At 41.4% G+C, this 26,176-nt stretch overlaps 2 protein-coding genes and 1 pseudogene across 3 annotated transcripts in view; 2 read left to right on the forward strand and 1 right to left on the reverse strand.

Moving 5' to 3' along the window:
* The first annotated feature begins 8,994 nt into the window (after window positions 1–8,994).
* Window positions 8,995–9,112, forward strand: LOC114471683 (uncharacterized; annotated as a pseudogene).
* A 2,074-nt stretch (window positions 9,113–11,186) lies between these two features.
* npas4a (neuronal PAS domain protein 4a) lies at window positions 11,187–17,113 on the forward strand. Its single transcript, XM_028458764.1, has 8 exons — window positions 11,187–11,734; window positions 12,243–12,397; window positions 12,483–12,585; window positions 12,683–12,995; window positions 13,127–13,236; window positions 13,342–13,477; window positions 13,581–15,346; window positions 15,462–17,113. Exons 1-8 carry the CDS (start codon window positions 11,560–11,562, stop codon window positions 15,488–15,490), a joined length of 2,787 nt encoding a protein of 928 aa, XP_028314565.1. The 5' UTR covers window positions 11,187–11,559; the 3' UTR covers window positions 15,491–17,113.
* A 7,662-nt stretch (window positions 17,114–24,775) lies between these two features.
* The window catches only part of mrpl11 (mitochondrial ribosomal protein L11), a 113,855-nt gene continuing 112,454 nt past the window's right edge, over window positions 24,776–26,176 (reverse strand). For both annotated transcript variants that reach the window (XM_028458794.1, XM_028458793.1), the window contains one exon: window positions 24,776–24,978. In XM_028458794.1, the coding sequence (XP_028314595.1) occupies window positions 24,861–24,978 (118 nt within the window). In that variant the 3' untranslated portion in view covers window positions 24,776–24,860. The remainder of the gene's footprint in view (window positions 24,979–26,176) is intronic.

Here is a 26,176-nt window from a genome sequence, read left to right on the forward strand (position 1 = left end):
GCCGCCTGCCTTTCCTTTTTACCTCCTACCCATGACACCAACACAACCCAGGCTTTTAAAGGCAAGGATCATGACACCCACCTCAATGACAGCGCTCCAGACAACATACAAGAACATAGTTTTTTTTCTTGTTCTCTCTACATGTGCTGTTCTGTGCTCTTCTATCTATATTTATGACAGAGGTTCTTAACCTTCTTGGAGGTACTGGAATCCTGCAAGCTTCATCAGTGCATTCACCGAACTCTTCGTAATTGGATAAAAACTTTGCTGTATAATTTATTCGGATACACACAAAAGCTTGGTCAGAATTTTATTATAATATTTAGATGTTAAATGTAACAAAGTAGTTTATCATGGAAATGTATTTTGTGTAATACAAACATCACACAGATGAAGAACCACTGCTCTGATATTTTGACACTCTAAGGTAGGGCTGCACAATTAATCTTTTTTTAATCGTGACTACAATTTTTGCTGCCACGAGTAAATTAACCTGAACGTCGGGGATTTTTACTTTTATAATGCTGGTTCTGGAAGAAAGGATTGTCACCGTTTTTGTGAGAAGCAAGGTCACATGTGAGGACATGTCTTATGTTCTCCTAATGTTTAAACATACACATTTGAAATACAAGAAATACTTTCAGACTCATGAAGTCCTACATTTTCTCGGATGTTCAAAGAACCTATTGCTGCAGATGCCGTGTTTACCATGGTTACGGACAGAAGCGCAAACAGCAAGCAGGCGTGAAAATCCTTTTTTATTGTTGGGGCCACAAAAACAGTAATATTTCAGAGAGTAATTCCTGTGTGGGGGGAGAATACATGCTATACTTTTTGCAATCTGTATAAGTCACAAAACTAAAAAATACACAAACTTTTACCATTTAAATTATAAAGTGCAACTGTATGCCTGTTGATGAATTAAAAGGTTTCTTTATTAGAACTGAACAGCCATTTTCATAAATTATACCAACAGCACCCTGTATACCACACTTATTATTGTTATTGATCACATCATAGGAGACAAATAAAATCTCCCTAAATAGAAGAACCAAATGTGTTTCTTCTGGATCCTTCACTGAATCCAACAAACTGCTTCAAACACATAATATGCCGAATTATCCTAGATATAGTTTTCCTTCAGAAAATGAAAAATGTCTTGAAATTAATGTTTTTGGCTCAATACAACTATGAACTAACAACCCAGTCTCACAGCAAAATGTGCAATAGCAACGTTTGTCTACAATCAATTTTGTAAGCATTTTACATATGAGACTCATAGAAATAAAGTAAATCCTTGTGAAATTGGGAACCTGGAAAGGAAAAGCTCCACCTATGTTAGTTGGTTCTCTGGGATAAGGCCTCTTAGCTCATAGATCACATGGTACCCATGGGTCATAGATCATGTCTGTGAAATTTGGGGTTTTAAAAAGTAAACACGTATTTCGACATCGCTTCCGGTTTTAAAAAACGTCACTTCTTGTACGTTCTAAGCGTGCTAGCAGCAACCATAGCAACAGCATAAAGCATGATGAGTTTATGCCGAAACGACCAAACTACGGATCCTATACATAAACCGAATAGATACTATGAAAGGTAAGGATTCATTTCTCACTAGAAATGTCGTCAAAAAAATCTAAAGCCACAATCTATCTTGAAATAAGACAATTTGCCACTAAAATTTACTGAGTTTCCGCCATGTTTTTTATTGCAGCCAGGAGCGGAATCACTGTCACGTGACCTGACGTCAGCCCATTGAAAAGACTGGGCGGAAAAAAATGTAGCATAAAAAAAAAAACTGTAGCATCTTACTTTCTATGAGTCTCATATGTAAAATGCTTATAATATTGTTTGTGGACAAACGTTGCTATTACACATTTTGCTGTGAGACTGGGTTGGAACTAAATATCCTGCATAAAAGCATCTGACTTGAACATTTATGTAAAATGTCTTGATTTGAATTGGGGGACAATGAGGATAATAACAGAATGTAACAAGAAACTGCATCTGTTCAAGTAAACATCGAGCTCAAAAGTATTACGGTACTACTTTCTTTTTCAATCAATAAATCTAAAATAGAACACTAAAGTAATAACAACCAACATATATACGTGAATACATACATTTTCAAAAATAATATCTCTCTAGAGAAATGTAAAATAATCTAATATTTGTGTGATAAATGACATGATGAGGATGTGAACATGTCACCTGTCTGTCACAACAGCAATGGAATCTCTGGATCATTTACAGATTCATTGCAAACCTCTGTTGTATACAGAGCAAATGTAGTTATTTAGCTTACTCAGTGTGCTGTGTGAAGACTCCAGGAAGAGTAGCAATGGTTCTAAATAAAGGGTATAAAGTAGATACGTGAGGTCAGAAGGATTTGAATGCAACAGACAATAATTAGTGGCTTTAGTTACTTTTGAAATGTGCATTTACTGTCATGTCAAGATTGAAATCATTAATATTATTTATAATAATAATAATGTAATTATAACATACACCATGTTAGGAAAAAACATAGGCAAGTTCTTTATCTGAAGCAACACCTGTTTTTCATTAGGAATTAATGATGCAATAGAAATAGGGATGTATCGATTCACTCAACACCCGACATGATTCAATTCACGATACTGGGTTCACGATACAATTCTCTCACAGTTTATTTTACAAAATGAGACTGTAGACAAAAGATGACTGAAAAATATTCTTTTTTTTTTTTTTTTTTTGAAAATAAAAATACTGGATTATTTTCTTTTATATTTCATTGTCAAAAGAGTCCCTTGATAAACTAAGGCAAAAAAATTCAATTTAAAAATAAATCCTAAATGAAATAAAGAAATAGTACAAATGAAGAAAAATCCTATTCATTTAAATACTGGCTCTACAGTAAACTATGCAAAACTGCATAATAGTTTATTTTCTTTTTAAAAGTGCAACTGAAAAATATTTTTCGTGCCTTAACAATTGGACTTTAAAACAAATCCCATATCAAAGAAATAATATATATAAATAAACTATGGCTCTTGTTTCTCCTTCTCCGCTCTGTGACCCTCTGACCTTAGTGTTCTTTCTTTCTCACATCTTTCATTTTGTCTGTGGGAAGGCAAAAAGCTTCCACACTTCTGATTTAAAACACGGTGGTGCGTCCTAAATTTCAGTATCAGTGTGAACCGTGACACCTTTGAATCGATTTTTAACTGCCTCCCTAATTAGAAGTATGTAATATTCCTTAAGTGAAAAAATAACAACTTTTTAAAGTCAACTAATTTCTTAGGCTATTTGGTTAAAGCCACAGGTATTTTTAACAATGTGGTTTTAGTTCCCAAAATGATTTTCCCTGCCTTTAGTTTTTCCAGAAATGTTGACAAACCTTAATTAGCTTTGTCTATTATAAGAACAGCACAGACTCATTTATAGGCTGTGTAATGAGGCTGCAGACTTAAATGAGTTGTCTGAAGGAAGTAAGCCTTTACAGGGAACTTGAGCATTTGTGTGATTACATTAATGTGGTCATCTTACAGGCTACTGACACTAAGATGCAGAGGACCACTTGGTATGAAGTCATGCAGAGAACAACTTCTGAGGCTAAATTATTTTAAAAATTCATTTTTTAAGATTCCCTATTATGAAACAACAATGATTGGACTGAAAACTAAATTTGCCACATCTTTCTGTCAGTGGTGTGTGTGAGAAGCATGATTTACAGTCATTTACATCACTGATGAACTGAACTTGACAAGCATAAAAAGGCAGAGCAGTCACTCCATCCCCAGCACCCCCGACTGAGCCACGAGAGCGTCGGACTCAACACTTCAGCCAAGTGGTTCGAGAAATAGTTCATTTCCTGATGCTTCAAGTGCACACAAAACCAAATATTGGCCGATATCGACCCGATGCGATATCAGCACGAATCAAACATACTTTTATTACTTATTTTGTAGTGTTGAATGTTAGAAAAAGCTTGATCAAGTAATGTTACTCAAACAGAGAACAATAGTCAACAACAGTAGGTATGAGAAGAACGGACCCATTTATTATTAATCAATTGGTTACATAAATGTTAACCTTCAACATAATATCTACAGTATTCTACAATTGAATACATATGTATCGGAGATTTGAGATGCAGTCCCATATAATCCGATATTCATTTTCTGTCTGATATCGGACCAATACCCCATATCAATATCGAATCGGAACACCCCTAATTCATATACATTAATGTTTATAAGTCCCCCCTTCGTCCTATAAACCCCTAAACAAGCGCCGTGATCGTCCAGCCAATTGATTTCATTTGGTCATTTCATTAATTTAGCACAACGTGTTGGTCCCTATCTCCTCCACATCTTTGTTCAGTTTTCTGCTTCAAAATAAAAGGTCTTGTTTTCGTACATTCCCTCCATCTCGGTCAATAAATTGCTCTTTTTTTTTTTAGCCTAGCTGTAATTAGCATCACAGGTGTCTTCAAGCTTGTATTCAGTAAGTTTGCCTTTTTAAAGGGTGAAAAGTAGTAACTATGTTGTTTAGTATGGTTGTGTGTACCACACTGAACATGGACCACAGAAAGAATCAGTAAGGAGAGGTCAAGGTACAGTATCGGATCGCACCACCCTTCACTGTTTGAGCTGAAATGGACTTAATGGAAGGACGACAAAAAACAAGACTGGAATTTGCCAAAATACATATCGACAAGCCACAAAGTTTCAGAGAGAATGTCCTTTGGACAGATGAGACAGAACATCAGCTCTATGTTCACAGGTGCAAAAATGAAGCATTCTTAGAAAAGAACACTGCATACTGTGAAACATAGTGGAGGCTCAGTTATGTTTTGGTGCTGCTTTGCTGCATCTAGTTCAGGGCGTCATCAGGGTACAATAAAATCTCAAGACTCTCACGGTATTCTGGAGCAAAATGTGCTGCCAGAGTCAGAAATCTTGTTCTCAGTCACAGGTCATGGGTCCACCAACAAGATAATGACCCAAAACACACAACTAAAAGCACCTAAAAACAAAACAACTATTCTTAAGTGGCTTTCTATGAGTGTTTGTGGAATGAGCTGAAACATGCAGTCTGGAGAAGACACCCTTCAAATCATTTGGAGCAGTTTGCTCACGAGGAGTGGAAGAAAATACCCATCAACAAAAAGTCTCATTGCGAGTTACAGAAATCAACTCATTGCAGTGATTCCCTCAAAAGGTTGTGCAAGAAAATATTAAGTTTTTAAAGGTACCATCATTTTTGTCCAGGCCAGTTTCATTATTTTTTTTTTTGAAATAATTATGTTAAATTACAATTCAAAACAATGTCTGACTTTCATTTGTTCATTTAATGCAGTGCCTAGTAGGAAGTATGTATTGCTATAGAAAAGTGGGAGGTTAAGTAGCTTTGTCATAGATGACCAAATGAGGTAGTATTTGAAGGTGGGACGTCATCACTGTAGAGGTAGAACTGATGACATCACTGTGAAGGAAGGACTGATGACATCATCACCGTAGAGGTCGGACCAATGGTCTGACCTCTACAGTGATGATGCCTGATGGTCATCTCCCTGCACCGGGCATCTGTTACACCAGAGCTCTCTTTGTCTGGCCCACTGGAGCTCTCCATGTCTGTCTCGCCATAGCTCTCCAAGTCTGCTCCACGGCCCGGGAGGGGCCCTGGAATTCATTTCCCAGTCCTGCCCAGCAGACCGGTAGACCGCCTGACCAGCGCTCCCTAGTCCTGTCCGGCCTGCGGTCAGGCAGCCCACCAGACCAGTACTCCACAGACCTGTCTGGCCTGCTGCCCAGGAGACCGCTCGACCAGAGCTTCCCAGTCCTGGTTATGGAACACTTGGCCTGGTCCCTCCTTCGGAACCCCTTCCGGCCTCCCAGTCACAGTTTGGAGCGTGTGGGACCCGCTCCTTAAAGGTCCCATGTTATGCTATTTTTCACCCAGCTCCATTTGTTCTAAGAACCCCAAAAACAGTATTTGAGGTTTTTTTTCCCAAACTTGCCTGTTTTCCAGAGTGCGTGGATGCTGAAATGCTCACCTTCGTGGGCATATCTGTTTACATGTCAATCATGACAGAGAGCTTCCTGGAGGTGCGGCTTCTCCAGCTCAGTGCTGCATCAAATTCGTCATCAAAGTGGGAACGCGTCATCAAATTGGAGCGAGGTGTTTGGGCTCACCCTGCAGTAAGAAAGGAGCAAATCACCCACTGACTAATGATTGAGGGAATCAATGAAAAAAACACTTTAGGTATGAAGCCCATATAACACTTTTATGATGTTTAAAGCACAGAAAAGTTGATTTAGCATAACGTGGGCCCTTTAAATGTGGGGTTTTGTCAGGTTCTGTTTAGTTTTTGTTGTTCTTAGCCCTTGTGGCTTTCTGTTTTTCTGTTTATTCTAGTTTATTGTGTTAACTCTTGTCTTTGTGTTCCCAGATGTTCCTGCTCGTGTCTCAGCCTCCCAGTGATGCCAGTGTGTTTGGGTTGTGAGTGATTAGCTGTCTCATGTTTTACACCCAGGTGTGGCCCATTCCCAATGAAGCCTCCCTCACTATTTAGCTTAGTGTTTGGACACAGAATACCTGCCAGTTCATTGTGAATGTTAGCCTCCGTGTGTGCTGCTGCGTTTTTGTGCTCTGCTCCCTGTTTTCCTCTCGACTACTTGTGCCTTTTTGGATTTGAGTTTTTGTTTATTTTGATCATTAAAATGGACTGGTTGTATGAACTTTACGTCTGCCTGATTCTCTCTCTGCGCTTGGGTCCTCATCCACAACTCTGAAACATGGCAGATGTAAAATGACCCCAGTTAGAGTTGCAGCAGTATGCTAATAGGGATCTTAAACGCATACATTCATTAGCACCTCTGCCTCACAACAAGAGGGTCTTGGGTTTGACTCTTGTAATGAAAGATAGGACCTTTCTGTGTGGAGTTAACATGTTCTCCCTAACTTTGCAAGGTTTTTCTCTGAAGAGTTGAAATAGCTGACTATCAGTGTGTATTTGTGTGGTGGATTTCAAGAACTCTCTCAGAGATGTGCATTTGCAAAAACAAAACCGCAACTTCCAGATCCCTAAGCTTGTATCATGTTCGTGAGCAATGCAGCTGCAACAGTTGAGGCTAATGGCTCTCAGTGACTATTTTTGGTCCACTTTGGCATTTCCTTTTTTTCCAAAATGCAACAGATTGTTCAGTCTAAAGGTTAATGGGCTCAAATTTTGCCAGATAGTTTCTAACGAGTTCTAATTGTAAATTACATTTAGTCCTCTATTGCACAGTCATTAGAAATTGGAGATTCACATCGACTATATGCCCAGAACCCATGTGACCATTTTGGTTCCATTCACTTCCATTATAACATGTACTATCGGATACACTGTAAACTTGACATGTTACAATGCTTTTCACATGAATACCAAAATAATCTATGCATGTCCCTTTAAAATACAGAGAAATGTAGTTTTTATTGTGATGACCCCCAACCATTAATTATAGCCAGAGCTAAATCACATGAAGTTTCCTGGCAGATCTGTACTTCTTCTCTGGGAAAAAGCCTACCAATAAACAACCTGCTGGTTATGTTTTTCCAAGTAGGCCTCCTCATAGAAAAAAACAGGTGTTCCTAGGACAAAAATGGCCTAAGAACATACAAAAATCTCACTAATAAATCAAGGAAGTTCTAGTTCAATGTGCATGCATTATTTTGGACTTGTTTGGTGTTGCAAAACATTTATTTTAATTTTATATAGCCCAGATGGCACATTTATGTGACTCAGAAATGAAATTTATTCAGCTTTTGACCTCAGTGTGAGGGGGCGCTAACACACCAACCATTTACAACCTCTCATAATCAGTAGAAGACCCTCCTCCAGTCACAAAAGAAGGTCAATATAGAGGGTTTTCACTGTTCAACCCGGAATTCGCCCTTTTTGGAGATAAAGCAGCAGGCCTACGAACAGCACTCAGACATGAAAATCCCGAATTTTGAGACAAAACCTGACTAGCTTTCATTTGAGTGACAGCCTGGGGGAAGAAACGGTTCTTATGATGAGTTGTTTTGGAGTTGATATGAATTATATTATCATCACAGTAGAAAATTAGTTATTAGCTGCTGCAAACAACACATTACTTACCTGACAAGAAATGGGCTGAACAAATTAGGATGTTGTCCAGATTTTTTGCCACGTAGATCCTGGTTTAGCTTTGCTAGCCACAAGCGCCTCCTTTCCTCTGATAACTTGTGAGATTGTTCTCCCTGATTTGTTTTGATTATTTGCAATCAAAAAAATTCCTAATGTGTCTCACTGTTTGACCGATTGGTACAGCCAAAAACTGCGTTCTGTTTGTAGACCTGCTGCTTTGTCGCCAAATGGCAATTTCCGGGTTGATGACGCGCCGTGAAAACCCTCTATTGCAGTGTCTGTTCCACCTGAAACTTTTAACAGCTTCCACATGGCCCCATGGTATGTATCCGCTATTTTGGAATGATTTGATGTTGCAAAATGTTTATATTTAAGTGTGTTGTAAAACGTTTATATTTAAGTACGTTGCAAAATGTTTATTTTCATTTTGTTTTAAGATTACTGCTCCCAATTTCCATTGCATCATGGTATTTCCGGGTCAATTTTTTTTCTCTCAAGTCTCACGCGTTGGGCGTGAGACGCATTTCAACAACATGTGATGGAGTATGTGCATGCGCACTGCTGATGCGCGTGCATGCGTGAGAGAACCCATGAAGTTGATGGAGAGAGTCCCACACTGTAACCAGGAGGACAGGTAGCGAGTCAAACACACACACACGCACACACCTCAAAACATGCCCCACACCACTAAAAATATAATAAATGAGTAAAATAAAACAAAAAAAATTAACTACTTATCGATAAAGTACTCAAAACAACAACAGAAATGCACAATAATTAACACAAAAGGCCCCAAAAAATATAACAGAAAAAAACACCAAACAACAAAAATATGAAAATGAGTCAAAATACATGTATGTGGCCATACCAGCCATGCATTGCCCGATCCCGTTAGATCTCGGAAGCTAAGCAGGTCTGGGCCTGGTTAGTAGTTGGATGGGAGATCACTGAGAATTCCAGGTGCCACAGTGGGGTGGCAGTCACCCAGTGGTATCTGTCATTGCGCCCTTGGGCAAGGCACTTCACCTACATTGCCTAGTATGAATGTAGTGTGTGATTGAGTGTTGGTGGTGGTCGGAGGGGCCGATGGCGCACTATGGCAGCCTCGCTTCCGTCAGTCTGCCCCAGGGCAGCTGTGGCTACAATAGTAGCTTACCACCACTAAGTGTGGAGTGAAAGAGTAATGCCTTAATTCTGTAAAGCGACTTTGAGTGTCTATGATAAAGCGCTATATAAAATTGATGCATTATTATTATTATTATTATAAAACTAAATATTTATACAAAAAATGCACAAAATGACAACAGAAATGCACAAAACTAGACCAAAAAATATACAAAAATACTTACAATAACTCCAGAATCACACCAATTGCAACAAAAAACTATAATTTTACAAAAAATGCATTAAACGACAACAGAAAGATACAAAAATACACATAATGATTCCAAAAAACATACATTACAGAAAAATACACCAAATGAAAAATATTTAAAAATGAGTAAAAAACACCAACAAACACGTTTATCATGCGCATGTCCCATAGAATTAAACCAGGGAAATCACACACGTTATTTTAATAAACCCCTTTATAACACACACATTTTCATTGAATGTATTGTCTTCTCGTGTGTGTGTGTGTGTGTGTGTGTGTGTGTGTGTGTGTGTGTGTGTGTGTGTGTGTGTGTGTGTGTGTGTGTGTGTGTGTGTGTGTGTACGTGTGTGTGTGTGTGTGTGTGTGTGTGTGTGTGTGTGTGTGTGTGTGTGTGTGTCACCGGTGAGGATCTATTTTTAGAAACGGCGCTGCTCACGTGAGCCTGGAGAGGGATTGCGCAATAACCGGCTGGTGTTTGCGCACGTCAAATTATTCATGAATGGCATTTTATAATCAGGATGAGTTTCATTGAGAAAGCGGTCATTGTAGCCATAAAACAATGAGACACAGCCGTGCACACTGACTCACACAACGCACGGTAGACATTTAAAAACAGATCTTAGAATAACGATGATGGATAATACGACGCACAGGATGATGGAGTCTTTATATATTCTCAGGCATGCACAATACACCATCCTAAAAGTAACAATCCAAACCATCATTTAAGAAGATCACTGAATTGTTACATATATACTGGTTTTGTTTTTCTTTATACACACAATTACGATCAGCGTTCATTTCATTTGATATTTTGAATAAACATAAGCGTCAGTATCATTTTACAAACCAGTCATTCATCAGCCCCTGATTGCTGATTTTTAAGGAGTTATAATAAGTATAATTATATGATCGATATCTTTCATTTATCCTGCACTGCCTATTGTTTGGCTGCCGCTTGAGGACGTTGTAATAAAACGAAACAATGTGGAAACAACACCCTTTAAAATGAGTTTGAGGCTCAGCTCAGACAATTAAAGGATTTCATGTTTCAGCTCTGGAGGATTCAACAGTGTGTGCAGGGAATGGAGAATATAAACAGACAAGAACATTTATAAAGGACGTACATTTCCTCTTTCACATTGATTATAATGTCATGGCTATATACAGTAAATATATGTGCATCATCACCAAGTAGTGGTGCACAATGTGTGACTAGGATTTACAAATACGCAGCATTTTGTAGTCCATCAGATAACCATACAAAATGTGGAGGAGATCGTAATTCAAGCACAGAGTCCGGTGCAGTTTATACTGTAGGGGTAGATAGTAATTATTATAATAATAATAATTATTATTATTATTATTATTATTATTATTATTATTATTATTATTATTATTATTAGCCAGCAGAGAGGCTCCATGCTGCAGCCTCATGAAGCTGCTCCAGTCCAGTGACAGACAGTCGTAGCCCATAAACACAGAGACCTGATTCTATGCAACCCCCTCCCTTGAGTCCAGTGTCTCCGTTTTACCGCTGGCTCCGCCTCTTACTCGGTTTTGTCCAAATCGGGCTTTCTGCGTCGTCGGAGCTCCCGGTTTCAGGGCCACGTCATCAGCGAGTGGAGGGAAAGGCTGACGTAGAGAGAGAGTCACCGAGAGGATGGAGGGATGGAGGGATGGAGGGGGCCCTCAGCATCACTAGCACTGATCTTAAACAGATCCCCCTCCCTTTGCGTTACGTCGGTGCTGGAGCGTCGGGGCCCCCCTGCTCCGGCGGAGTCCCAGCCTATAAAAGGAACCTGCGAGCAGAGTCCCTCAACCAGATTTACGGGTTCCGGACTGTTCGAGAAGGTTCACCTGCACCGACAGAAGGGACGGAGCAGCAGCAGCGGCCAGGGGGAAGAACATCCCGGTCCCTGACATGAGAGTCCAATAACACCGTCCGTCAGACCGTCTCTGGACACCGGGCTCCACCTCCAGCCTCTCCGCGCTCTCTGAAACCACAATCCAGGAGGACTCTCACCGCTAACACCGCGCCAACATGTACCGCTCCACCAAGGGGGCGTCCAAGGCTCGACGGGACCAGATCAACGCAGAGATCCGCAACCTCAAGGACCTGTTGCCCATATCCGAGGCGGACAAAGCCCGGATGTCGTACCTGCACATCATGTCGCTGGCCTGCATGTACACCAGGAAATCGGTGTTCTTCAGCCAAGGTAAGGCTCGTTTCTGTGAGAATACTGACAACCTGTTGACGCACTGCGACCCCGATCACCATCAACAAGTGTGCGTTAGTGTGAGACACTCCTGGTGACGTTTCAGAACAAAGCTCTGAAAACCAGCAGATGGTGGTCGCTGTCCGTGGTGCTGAAATATTTAAACCGTGTGAGCTCCGGAACATTTTACAATATATATATATATATATATATATATATATATATATATATATATATATATATATATATATATATATATATATATATATAATGCAATGGGCTTACATAATGAACAATTGGGGGGAAATGAACACACATATTTTCTTTGAGGATAAATAAAATTGAAAAAAATATGTACATTAAAAATATTAGTCCAAAGCTTTTCTTGATTTGTGTTTGATGTTTCAGATTTTGTGTTTCAATGAATTCTTGCTGAAGCCACACACTGTGTTTTCATCCTCATGTGCAGTTTTCACCACATCTGACTCTTTTTTTCTCCTTTATTCAGAAACAGCTAGTTTGGAGGAAGGTGCTCAACTCCTGTCCCTCCCCGAGCTGTCGGAGCTGATGCAGGCGCTGCCAGGGTTTCTGATGCTGCTTACTGGGGAGGGGAAGTTCCTCTACCTGTCAGAAAGCGTTTCTGAGCACCTCGGACACTCTATGGTACGTTCAAATGAAAAGACAACATATGTTCAAAGACGGGGTTGAGCTGAGCAGTCTTGGTTGACTTTGTTGAATTTTTTTTTAGGTGGATCTTGTTGCACAGGGTGACAGTGTGTATGACATCATTGATTCCTCTGACCACTTAATCATGAGGAGCAACCTTTCAGTATCTTCCACTTTGGAGATAGGTAAGATAAAGTTTGCGCACACACACACACACATACACACACTCTTGTAATAACTTGTTGTTGACTATCAACACCATGGTGTTCTCCTGTTTCACAGATCGTCTCTTTCGCTGTCGTTTCAACACTTCCAAGTCTGTGAGGAGACAGAGTGCTGGGAACAAGCTGGTCCTGATCCGAGCCCGCTGCCTCTCCCCACCCCACACCTCCCCCACCACTGGATCCTACTGGGCCTCCAACCCAGTGTGGATGTGCTTCTGCTCCCCTCTGGAGCCACACTCCACCCGCTCCAGTCCTGGAGGAGAGCGGGAGGCCACCTCCACCACCCCTCTTCTGGCCGACACCAACTTGTTCCTGGCCTGTTTCCACTCCCAGCACGACCGGGACATGAGGCTCCAGGGAGCTCAGGACAGGTGAGCTCACACACGCTGCCCTGCTCTCCTCCACTTGTTGCTATACGCTGCATTTATACGTGAGACTGTTCATGAGGTGGTAATATCTTATCCTTCTAACTAACTCATCTCAATCCCACTCTCGCCCACAGCATGAGCACCTATCTTGGCTTTGATGTGCCAGCTTTACGCTCCCGCTCCTGGTACAGCCTCCTCCATCCACAGGATCTGTCACACGCCTCCGCTCAGCACCGCGCCCTCTGTAAGTGTGCCACTAACACACACCACCCTGTGCACACACATTTAGACAATGAATGATGAATAATTGGACAATATACTGATGCCAACGCATACTGCTGCTCTACAGTGAGAGAGGGAGGTGAGGGCAGAGCTGAGATGGTGGTACGTGTGCAGGCGGAGGACCAGTCGTGGGTCTGGCTCTACATGGTGCTTCAGCTACAGTCTGGAGAGATTCCTATCAGCAGCAACAACTACATTATTAGGTATATACTAACCCCACATTAATACTATGCCATAGTTGTATTAAGTAAAGCTCTGTACATTTATCTGATTATGTGGGCTTTGGTCTTTTTCCTTCTCTTCCAGTGACTCTGAGGCCTGGGCAGTCCGCCAGCAGCTCAGCTCAGAGCACACTCAGCTCACCCTGGTTCTAAGTGCTGGATCCTCTCAACCTGAGAGTCTGAGCCTCCAGTCACCAGATACTCTATCCAGCCCAGATCAGGTCTTCACCCCTGGCAGCAGTGGCCTCTCAGCCCAGTCCTTTGACTTTAGCACTGCTGGCTGCAGTGTGGGATCCTCCGATGACCCGGGTAGTTCAGCCACTGAGCCCATGCAGCTGGAAGGTGACCCTCGCTCCAGTATCTCCTCTCTGGAGGAGGAAAGTTTCTTCCAGCAGCATCCAACTGAAACCCCCTCTGCTGCCTCCTCCCCAACCCCAGTCACTGTTGAGACAGTGGCAGACTTGGACTTTCTGACACAGAACATCCTACTGCCCCCTTCCTTCCAGCTCGACCCACCACTGCCTTCTCTTCCCCTGCCCCTCCCCCCTGTTCCCACCTCACAAGCTCAACAGACCAAAGAGTTTGTGTGCACTCCACCCTACACTCCCCAGATGGGCGGGGCCACCTTCCAATTTGGTGAACCACTGTTCAGCTTTGACCCCACTGGCACCACCACACCTCCACCGTCTGCTACGACTGCAACAGCCACTACCTCGTTGGCTCCCTCAGCATCATCCACAGCCCCGCCCACTTCTGCCTCAAGCCCTGCTCCTCCCACCACCCTCTCCACCAAGCTCCCCCTCTCTCTTCCTACTCCATCTACTGACCTCCTCTTCCCGATTGAGCCCTGTAGCAGCTCCCTCTATGAGAAGCTGCCCCCAACACCCGACAGCCCGGGAGACGGGGACTGCACAGTGATGACGATGCCAGAATTTCGAGGTCCTCTCTATGTTGATGTACCACTCGCACCTCTTCAATATCCACCAGAAGGCCTTCTCACCCCTGAGGCATCACCTGGAAAACACCCTTGCCTCTCCTTCTTCTCCCTGGAGCGGAAAAAGGAAAGGGCAGAGATCTCCCTCCTGGCTCAACACATCAGCTCATTGGCAGAAGGGTTTTACCTGGACCCGCTCCTGTCTAAATTCTCCCCCTCGACCCTCTCACCCTCATCCTCCCCTCCCTCCCCCTTCTTGTCACCTGCTGTAGAAAATACAGATTCAGTCCACATGCTGAGGGAGTTTTACCCTATTAAGGCATGGAGAGGTCTGGACTTTCCCATCTTCTTCGATGATGATGAATCTCTGTTTGAAGAGAGCATCATAGAAACCCTCCTCCACGATGACCTGGCTCCTCCCCAGTCTCCTGGCTTCCCCTCCCCCTCATTTTCAACTGCTCCTGATCCCTCCAGCCCGACCTCTCCTCAAACAGCCCTGTGCTGGCACCAACCCTCCCACTTTGAGGGAGCGGGCCACATCTGTAGCGTCCAATTGGCGCATTGTAACTCCATGGCTGGATGTGAGGCAATTGTGGCTGACGAGGCCGGGGCAAAGGTGGACGGGGAGAGTCTGGCAGAGGAGCCAATGGAGATTGAGGTTGCTTCATCTCCTGTGTCCTCCTGCTCCTCCATACCAGCCTCCCCTCCCCTCATCCTCACAGCCTCTCCCAGCCCCGCCTCCTCCACGCCCATTGTCTCGCCCACGCCGGCATTGTCTTGCACTCAGTCCCTCCTGGAGGAACTGGCCATCCTGGAACCCATGTTTGGGGCAGGTGCCTCGATCGCCCCTGGCTTAGGGCAACAACCTGAGTTGTATCAACTCCAATGTCATCCATCGCCACAGTGCTTCCACAAAGGTACGTTTATTAGAGTCAGAAATCTATTGAGTTTTGTGTCATGAGATATGAACATGATGTTCTGTCTGACCATGCACAATTAACATGATTTCTCTCTGATTTTTCTGTCTTTCAGATGGGAGTGGAAGTGTTCCTCCGTTCTAAAATAAGTCTGTGACTTACTTCATTAAGTATGGCATATTGTCATATTTTGTGGAGCTCCTTTTACTGAAAAGTAAAAACAATTAAGTGTATAAATATACATAATGTATATACAACTTAAGGACTTTAACTCCTACATGTCTACTGAGAACAAAGATTGGCTTGATATTTTTGTTCAGTCATCGATCTGTAAACTAAAACAAACTGGTGCAACTTTAACTTGACGGTGCAGCTGTGTACTGTAAATCCATGACTGCTTCGTTGTGGGTACATGCAGCATCTCTCTTAGCTTCAGAGATGTTCCAATAGAAAACTCTGATTTTCTCTGCGTTGTTTAACTTCCAGACAAAAATTGTATTCACTCGTAGTGAAATATCTGTTGTGAACAAAAACACGATATACTGCATTTCTTACTATTTCATTGTAAGATGAATCTTAGCACTTCTGCCTGTCATGCAGCGACGCATACTCAAACCTCAAATGTATTGGAAGTCAAATGTTTACAATTTTTTGCCATCCTCTGGATGAAAATGATCAGAACATACAATGATTTTCTTTTGTGAAATCTTCTCTTCAGCCTGCAGAGCTGCCCACTGTTCTCACAGCCTCAAAGGCGACATCAGAAATCACAAACAGTATTACATAATCAAAAGTACTTATGATACTTTGAGCTTTGAGTTTGCAATACAAGACCTTTAACTTTGCATATTTATCTCTCCATCAACAATCTTTGTGTATCAATGTGCCGTGCAAACAAAAAAAGAAAAACATGTGAAAAGATCCCAGTGCAGGAATGTCTGAAAAATATCAATAGCAGCTGAAAAGCAGCAAAAGAGATTTTGTCGGGATTCTGATCACACCTCAGATCCACTGCTTCATCGTACTGTACATTAGACTCTGAATGTGGGCTCTTCAGGTCACTGCTGTCCTGAGGGCATTCGGCTGGATATTCTTTGCAGCATCAATATTTGCAATGCTGGCAGCTTATAGCGGCGCCTGTGTGCCTGAAACGGCTCTGATCTGCTGAACTCTGAACTCTTTACTATTGTGCATCCATTGTGGACAGTTGCATCGTGGCTCCACTGGAGTGCGGTGCAGTGGCACAGTTGACTGTGTGAATGAGAGATTCTTCTTTTTTGAGAGGGGTTAGACTACTAAAATGGTTTTGTTTTAAAAAATGAAAGTGGCAATGGGGTGCTATTTTTATTCAGTTACCAAGCGACACGGGTTGAGAATGGTACAATTCCCATGGTGTCGAAATGCTCACGTAGAGTTGTCTACGGTTAAGTAAAGGATTGATTCCTACGTTCTAGCTATTCAAGGCTAAGTTAATATAATGTGTAAAATTTTATTATTGTACTTGTTATATTTCAAAAAGATGTTAATGCATATGCATTATGTCCGCGGGAACAGGGCGTATGTTCTTTTCAGAAAGATTGTACACATTTGTACATTTGTATGAAACATATCTGTATTGAGAAAGAGATTTTTATTGCAAAAGATGGAATATATTTAAACATATACTACAGAATGGACATTGTGGACCAGTGTTCTATTGTGATGCTTATAAGTGTATTTGGTTGTCAGACAAATGCATTTATAATAAAGTGCACTTAATGCAGCTGATCAACTTGTGTTGTCAGAGTCAAACCCACACTGCTTCATCATCGTCACCACTATCATCATCAACCTTCCATCCCTGCCTCTTCTTGCTCCCTCCCCTTCGCTCTCCTCCGTTTCTTCCCCCGGAGCGAGTTTCGCTCAGCAACAGCACTGACGCACACGCATGACGTGACAGGATGAGACACCATCTGACTCAGACTGACGCACACACTTGGCATCAAGGTTTTTACGTATGGGGGGCGTGATCATACACAGCCGTCCTCCCACTGATGATGATCACACACACACAAACACAAAATAGTAGTCACACGAGCCCTCCCACCACCCCTCTTTACAAATCACAGTGGCCCACATCCACTGATGTACCTCAGACTCATCAGCAGTTGCCACAGTGTGAGACTCCATATATAGGCATTCCTGCTCAGGAGCTGGGACTGAAACAGCCTCTCATCTATTCTCAGCCTCTGCTCTGAAAGATCCGAGAGGGGAGGGTGGGAGTGAGAGAGGGTTGATGGAGAAAGGGAAGGACAACAAAAGGAACAGTGTAAAAAGGGTCAAATTAGTGATACAACACACAGGGATAGAGGTATGCTTCTGTGCCAAAAACACTGATTGATAGAAAGTCAAACCTAAAACCACTCATATGTTTTTATTCCATCATAAAAGAATGCAGATTTTGCAGATGCATGCCCACAAAGCCTTTCATCGCCTTATTGTCATAATCATCACCATGATAGTGATGCCACAACACTAAAAGCCTACATGCAAATAAGCATTTACATGTTATAGTTTGAATACAACAGTTCATACCACCAGTGCTGGATGCAGTGCTGATGATGGAGGCCTGAGCAGGACATTTAGAATAGCTGACTGCTGCTATCTAGTGGATGAAGCCACAGCTACACCCAGTATGAGTCTCATAGGGAGCCTTTTAGCAGAGGTTCCTAACTGGTGGGTGGGGATCCACAAGTGGGTCTCAGACCAGTGAGATGACAATATATAAATGTAGAGCTTTTAATTAGTTTCCTCTGTTTTCCTTCTTTCTGTTTGAGGCTAACACACAATGCTAAAGGGCCTGAACTATGAAGCTGGATAACTATATCTCGCCGTTAGTGGGCTTCACTTAACCCAACATTCACCGCCACAGAGCAGCTGTACTGCAAAGCAGGATATAAACATTTTCACTCAAGCCAAGTGATTTCAGCCTGGCTATGTGCACGCTTGACATGAGAGGGACAAAGACTGCAGCGTCAGACCAATCAAAAACACGCAGAAACTGTGCAGAGAAGAATTAAAATCCATAATTCAGACTAAAAACAACACTGCTGCAGCAGAAAAAGCAGGAAGGAATGGATGCAGGTAGATAATCGATGACTGTTGATGCTTAAATTAGTGAAATTATAAAATTTTAATACATAGGAGAATAAACTGACACTCTGATTACTTTCACTTTATTAAGACACAGACCTTGTCTGTGGCTCTGATGCTGCGTTCATACAGCTCAGCCTAGATCATACAGTGGACAACATTTGTATTTCATACAGCCTGTAATATCTTACAGGACTGAGGCTGTCAGCGTCACCACAGCATATATGAATACATTAAATAATGAATTAATGTATTTGTCAGAAAGCACCTGATGCATGCAGGCTTTATGAGCTGACTAATATTGGTGATTCAACCAGATAAAAAAATATATGTTTCTTATAGGATGCCATCAGGTAAATAAAAGGATTGCATCAATCCATAAATATTATCTTTCCTGTAAGATCAGATCAACGCAGCAGCGAGTATAACCCGCCTATTCTTGGGCAGGTCATTTTCCAAGACAACTGATTGATCAGGAGGAGGTGCTTTCTGCATATATTTTATTCTGCATTTAACATCTACTCCCGACCAGGTTCAGTGTAAGTTACCATGGTAATTTAGCCCGGTAAGAAGTTAAGCAGCATTGTGTACAGCACACGGAATAAATCCCAGAATTTGATGCAATAAGACAAAAACAAGCTTTGCAGTACAGGCTCTTAAAGTTAGGATGTCACTTAGCAGGGGAGGCTAAGTTGAAAGAAGTTTTTCCAGAGCTAATATGCTGAGTGATAAGAGCAAAATGAAAGATGGTATGTTGGTGTTGAGAAAATATAGCCCTCATGAACTGTTATATATTGTACACAGACAGGAACATACCCAGGAGAAGAAGATGGGAAAACATAAATGTAAATGACATACAAATAGAAATGAATAGCACTAGAGCTAATTTATTTTTGACCATCACCAGCCCTCCCTAAGGAAGGGTAAGAAACACTTTATTATAGGTAGGATATAAAAAGAGGGCAGTGTTACACCTAGGTGAGGGGGAAGGGAACAGGGAGGAGAGACTCGAGGTAGGAAATGGAAAGTGTGAGGAAGAGTTGATTGTTTTAAAGTGAGATGTGATGTTGTAGTTGTGCATATGGTGACAAGTGTGAAGCGTAGGTATAATGGTGGTGGCTGTGAACAGAGGGAAGGAATGAGTGGTTACACCTAAAACAGGTATTTAGTTTAAACCGACTACTTGCACATTGTATATTTTTGTCATGCTTTATTGCTTCTTACCCGTATTATAGTTTTTGTTTTACTTGGTTTTGTATGGGTATATTTAAAGTTCAATAAATGTTAAGAGTTCTATTGGTGTATAAAAAGTGTATCGGCCTCAAATATCAGCTTCCAAAATCGGCTTTAGATATCGGCCATCAGCTGAATTTTTTTTTTTTTTTTAAATCATTATCGGCATCGGCCTTTAAAAATCCCATATCGGTCGACCTCTAATAAACAGTGTGCACAGTAAATGGAAGCAGCACTGAGAGCATGAGGGAATGAATGAGGACAATGAGAAACAGAAGAAACAGAAATCCTTACAGAGGGTAAAAAGTTATGAAGCCAACCGTCCTTTGAACATAAAACTACACGTCTTTAATTGAACTGAACACACTTAGTCCTTTATTCTTGTGAAAATCAGACTGTAAACAAATCTGTTATAAAGGTAATGAAAGGTAATGAAAATATTTTTTCTTTTTTTTGAAGCTCTTTCTTGCTCTGAGACCACACTCCCAAGTCACAGAATGTTTATTTTCATTTTAGTCTTGGTCATGCACCAAAGATAGTATAACAACACTTTCAAATTGTTTAAAAGACCGACATGAGACATAAATTAGGGCAAACTCAAACTGAATCCCACTAACTAAAATTTGAACTAAAACAAAACTAAAATTCGACTTTTATATATGTTTTGCTAAATGATGTTTGTCAAGGTAGTAAAAACTCCATTATAAGCTTATATACCTGTCAAAGCAGGAGGATCCAGATGTAGACAGAGCAGTCAGGAGTAGAATTAGCAGTGGTATTGGAGCCTTTTTTTTTTCAATCTAGAAAGTTCATAAGTACAACAAAAAAATCTGGATTTATTAACAGTACTCATGCCTGATGAAGGGCGGTCAGCCCAAAACGTCAAGTTTATGGTGTAAAATAAAACTGAAATTGGGAACTAACCACACAGTTGTGCAGACCTTTTTTCAAAGCATCTTTGGACCTTTTTGATCCAGTACACTGCCTCCAAAAAAAAGGGGAAGTGCGTGTTTTTTGATTGTGCTTCTTTAATAACAGTGCAGACGCCAGTCGTACGCACAGCAGTGTTGAGAAATCCCACCAGTCCTTTAACACAGTGTTTCCCAACCAGGGGTACGCGTACCCCTAGGGGTACGTGAGCACATTGCAGGGGGTTAGGGTTTTTTTTTTTACTTGTCTGCATATGCTGTCAAAGGTCAACACTACAAGAAGTGCAATCATTATGAGACAGCAATGCAAGTTTTGTTATTGCAATGAAATAAATTAATTTATTTTATTGATTCATTGTCACCATCACCAGCCCTCCCTAAGAAGGGTAAAAATACTTTATTATAGGGAGGATATAAAAAAGGGAGAGCAGTGTTACACCTAGGTGGAGGGGGAGGGGGAAGGGGAGGGGAAAGGGAGCAGGGAGGAGACTCAAGGCAGGAAATAGAAAGGGTGGGGAAAAATAGATTATTTTACAGTGAGGGTGAGATGTGAAGTTGTAGTAGAATATATTGTGCTTATTATGTTGTGTAATCAAGCCAGTCTGGTGACAAGTGTGATGCTTAGCTATAATAGTGGTGGCTGTGGACAGAGGGAAGGAGTGAGTGGTAATATCTAAAGCAGGTATTTGGGATCATCGTGTCTAAAGTTAAGCCCACTATGAGTTTAATCCCACATCCCAAGGTGTACCAGTGCATCGTAGACCAGTATATGTGCAAAAACCACTACTGCAAACCCATCTCTAACGCTGTCATCCTACCTGTAGTGATATAATCCCGCCCACTAGCTAGAGAACGTAGCAGCGGCCACGCTGTATCAATTCACTAATGCACTCTGAAGGTACGTATAGCATTTAGCATAGCACGGTTATGTCCAAAAGCAGCATAGAGAGCTGCCTTTTTACGTAAATGGTTTTCATCTTGGGGAACTGACTGCTCACGCACAAACACATAAAAACATGCTATGAGAACAGAGGCAGAGCAGCCGTGTGTTTTTGAGAAGGGGTGTGGCCTCCTTCTGTCTTACAGCGGAGTGAGACTGTGCAGCGTCTCCGCCATACCAGGAAATAGTGACGTTTAGTTATTTAGGCTACGTAAAGCACAAAATGTTGTCACTTTCAAACTTATAGATACTGTAGAAAATAGAAAAATAAATGATTTATAATTACATTATAATTAAAACAAATAATCCCTTGCCCTGCCTACACATCACTGTTTTTGGCATAGCTGGGATGATGTCAAATTTGCAAGATGGAAGCTACAGTGAGCGCCCACTGGGCAACGCAGCCTGAGGAGTTAAAGCACAGGAACAGTGGGCAGCACAGCCTCACCTGGGATCTATAAATGCTTATAAAATGTAGTGTATACCTAAAATATTTGTAAATGCTTTTATTTTAATCAGTAATGAGATGAAGTATCCGAGGTGAAATTGGACATTTAGTTATTTTTAAAGGTTTTTTTAAAATTTATTTTAATGTGTTATTTAATGCCTCAATAGTGCGGACAACTGAAGCTGATATAAAGGGCATATTTGTCTCTCTCCAGGACCTCTGCTGTGAGGTTTAGTCGCAGCACACACGGGGGTCAGACTTCATGCACTCTGTAGCTTGACCCTCTTCCACAGAGTGTTTTTATGAGCTCCTGTAATTCCAATTTTCACATTGTCAAACACATCTTTGTTTTGTTCAACCTCAGATGTGAGGATGCCGATTACCTTCACAGAAAAGTTTATTTCCTACCCAGGGGTTTTAAGGGAATAGCACGTAAACGACGATCGAATTCAGCCACCACACTTATCAATACCCGATATGACGTCACAAGACCAAATGTGCACTCAAAGTTGCACCTTTTTTCATGCAAGATTGATAAATGAGAGCCCATTTTAACGTTGCTACTCCCGCATTTACCTTAAAACGAACCAAAATAATGAATACCTACCTTTGTAAATGACACACGTCAGGTAACAAACGATCAGGAGGCAAACTTGACACTCTTTGTTCATCAGGCTTTGCAGAATCTTTCTTACCTGCAAAATCTAAAATCATTCTCTCACTTTATACAGACTATCATTTCTACTGTGTCTCGTTTACTTGTAAATGTGTCTGAGGATCAAACTGAGACATGATGATCTTTAGGATGGACCACAGGGTGCTTAACATCTGTTGTTAGTGATAAAATGCAATCTCATCACTGTTGCTCTGACAAAGTTTAATGATCTCCATTTCTGCCACTGCAACATCCTCAGAACGGTTCCTGCCGTGGTTGACCTGAACTTCTGCATTTGTTTGTCAAATATTCCCTCTCAGGACCAAACTGATCACCTGCTTGTGAGAGAACAGCCTGCGATTCTCGCCCAGTGTTTGAATCAATCTTTTGAATCTCATCATTTACGACACCACCTTTTTCAAACTGTGCCACTCTGAGTTCAGCAAATCCTCATTCACATCAGTAGCATTTACAGGCACTGGTTAAATTATTGTCACCTCTAGGTTCCCCTCTGTCACCAGCCAATAATACTTATTATCTTATCTACATCATAAGCCAAGATGAAAGGAAAACATTATAAATGGATTATACTAATTTGATTTCTGATGATCAACATACTTTGTCGTTGAAGAACTTTTTGACATAAGGTCCATGTAGACACTAGAACAGACATGGGCAACTGGCCCCCAAAGTAAATGTACAAAAAGACAGAAAAATACACAAAACAAGAGCGAGAATACAATTCCGTTTTGAAACTGAAACTCAACCTTCCTTACCGGTGTCTTTGTGAACGCTCTTAGCTACCTTTTTCTCAATAGAGACTAGTGAAAAATCTATGGACTTATCTTGTAAGTGGAGAGTTTTCTGGTTTTTTAGCGACTCTGGCATAAATACACCTATTACTCTGTAGTTACTGCCCCGAGCAGCAGCTGCTACCGTCTGCTTCTCCCCTTGGAGCGTACCCAGAGACGCAGATATAAAGCGGTCTGTTCCTCCTCAACATGTTTGCGCTTTAAACAGTCTGCCTTTTTCCACTTGATTTGCCATGTCAATATTATGCCTATTGCTGCGATGGAGACTCTGTTGGAACGTCCATCATTGCACTTAGTACGTCAGTCGAACAACCAATAGAAACGCCCAAAACAGTCCATGGAGCACACGTGTTTGTAGAACAATCTCTGATTGGCTGATATCCAGCGTCATGCTTCTGGATTTCTAAACTTAATTTACAGGGTCAGGAGAAGGAGATGAGATTCACTGTCCACTCATAACACTTTGGATTACAATATGCTCAAAGATGATTATGGATTTTTGACCAAATGATGCCAAAAAATGGTGTTGCTTCCATGCCTCCCACACAAATGGGACACCATTTTTTTATTGACAGCGCGAGGACAGAGAACCCACATGTTCTGGTCTGATCAGCTGTTTCTAACGCGTCACACGAGGAAGCAGGTTGACAGCTTTGAGGAAGGCTGCAGTGACTTGACGAACACAATCGGTCAATTACACTTTTTTCCCATGTAATGAAGTAGTGTCAGGGTCTGTGCAGACCAGACGGCTCCAGTGGGTCGCTAAATGTGGTTGACTGGTGTAGGATGTTGCTGAAGGCTCAGGCCCACCACTGCAGCAGACCAAACACAACACTTTGTGTCCCGGTTTGGGAGGCCTGTGCGGTGACCAGGTAATTTCAGGGAAATTTGTTTCTAACAAAAAAAAAAAAAAACAGTCCTGATCCTGTCATTGTGGCGGGAGTTCAAAATAACTTCAAACACATGCTCTGAGGTCAACAGATCAAATGTCATGGAGAATGACAACACAGAGATATTATGGTGCATTTTCATCTGCTCTGCTACACTCAGCCTCATAAATGTCATATTACATTTGTTTTTGTTTCCTCATAAATGTCATATTACATTTGTTTTTGTTTGCAAAATGTCAGAATTATGAACTTTTCAATTCAGTAAGTTGATAATGTGTGAAGAAATGGCACCAAGTAGCCTGTAAGTGTGAAGAAGCTTAAATCTGCTGTGATACTGATAGGTGGACATAGAAGGTGAATGTGAGTAAGAATGAGTCAAGCCCAAAAGAGTGAAACTATAAACACTTTTATAAGATGAACAACAGTGAGATGTGATGAAGCCAAAAGGAAATAGGATGAGCAGCACTGCAGGGCGCTACTTCTTCTTGCTCGACAAAGCTTCAGCAGCAGTGGCTGCGGCTGCGGCTGCAGCATCCGCCTTCAGCTGCTCCTCTCTCTGCTCCAGAAACACTTTGTACTCATCGGCTGAGAGGCTGAGGAGAAGAAGCAAAAACGCATACATTAGATTGTGGAGTTGGGAGTAACATTTACATTCTTATATTCTCCTTTTCTCATCTCAAAGTTATGAGGTGAAAAACTCTGCCAGAGTGCTCAAAAAAAGAGAAAATTCAGCATTGCGCTGCAGCCTTGGGAAATATAAACTTTTAAATAGGGAGGTGAAGCCATTTCTGGCACTGTCAGAACAACATTTGCTGGAGGAGGATCAGACACATCCGTGGAAAACAAAATATTGTGGTTTGAGCCATAAAGATTTATGGGGATTAAATGAAACACTGTTGGTACAGGAGAGGCGGAGTCATACATAAAACAATGTTTCAGCTTATACACAAAAACACAATCATTAATCATAATCTACCACCTCAGGCTGTCATATTCAGGTATGATCAATCCCTGTTTTTAGATGCTACAACTCAAGATGTTGAGTATTTAATAACGCAAGTCATTCTGCTGACTCAGATTTGACATCCATTGTACTATTACATAATGTTCTTCATACAAATGCAAAAAAGAAACACACATAACAGCTTAGTAGTTTAATGGGACTTAAGGTGGTATGTGTGACCCTGATAGAGCAGTAGGTTAACAGCAGTAAAGCTTTGTTTTTAGCTTTGCTGCCCTCTAGAAAAGGATGTGTTTTAAGACAAAGACTCTCCACAGGAGGAGCTCCTGGTATTACTGACTCATTTCACTTGTCTGCTGAGCCTTCTTTCAAGTCATGATAGCTTTGTTTCAAGGTCCTTAACTACTACAGGTTTTTGCTTCACAGTGCAAATGAACAAGGAGAAACTCAGAGAAAACCTGACTTGAAAAAGTCTGAACCAAATATTAATTTCAACCCAATTAATTTAGTTGCTGGGGACAAAATGTATGATGTAAACATCTAATGTCAGTTTTATGTATAAAAAGTTCAAGTAAAGTGATACCAAAACACCATGAGACCATAGATTCCATAAAGTCTCTGCTACTTGTTCTTAGATACAGCTTTCTAAGGTGACAAAAATGCTGAGCTCAAATCTCTATTCCTAAAATCTCACACTTCAAGACTTCTTTCCCGCAAAGTCATCAATGGCTTCATCTAAAGATACAGAGCCTATCATACGTATCCACCCCTTTGGATGATTCTCCCTTTTATTGCTTTAATAAATAAATCACGATAAAAGAAAATTCCCC

This window comes from Gouania willdenowi, chromosome 10 (assembly GCF_900634775.1).
Source record: "Gouania willdenowi chromosome 10, fGouWil2.1, whole genome shotgun sequence".
NCBI classification, from domain to species: Eukaryota; Metazoa; Chordata; class Actinopteri; order Blenniiformes; family Gobiesocidae; genus Gouania; species Gouania willdenowi.

Bases quoted from the DNA above. Each gene is read 5' to 3' on its own strand.
- npas4a (XM_028458764.1), top strand. From the start codon at position 11,560: ATGTACCGCTCCACCAAGGGGGCGTCCAAGGCTCGACGGGACCAGATC. The intron at 12,398-12,482 runs GTACGTTCAAAT...ATTTTTTTTTAG, and splicing joins AGCACCTCGGACACTCTATG to GTGGATCTTGTTGCACAGGG. The intron at 13,478-13,580 runs GTATATACTAAC...CTTCTCTTCCAG, and splicing joins AGCAACAACTACATTATTAG to TGACTCTGAGGCCTGGGCAG.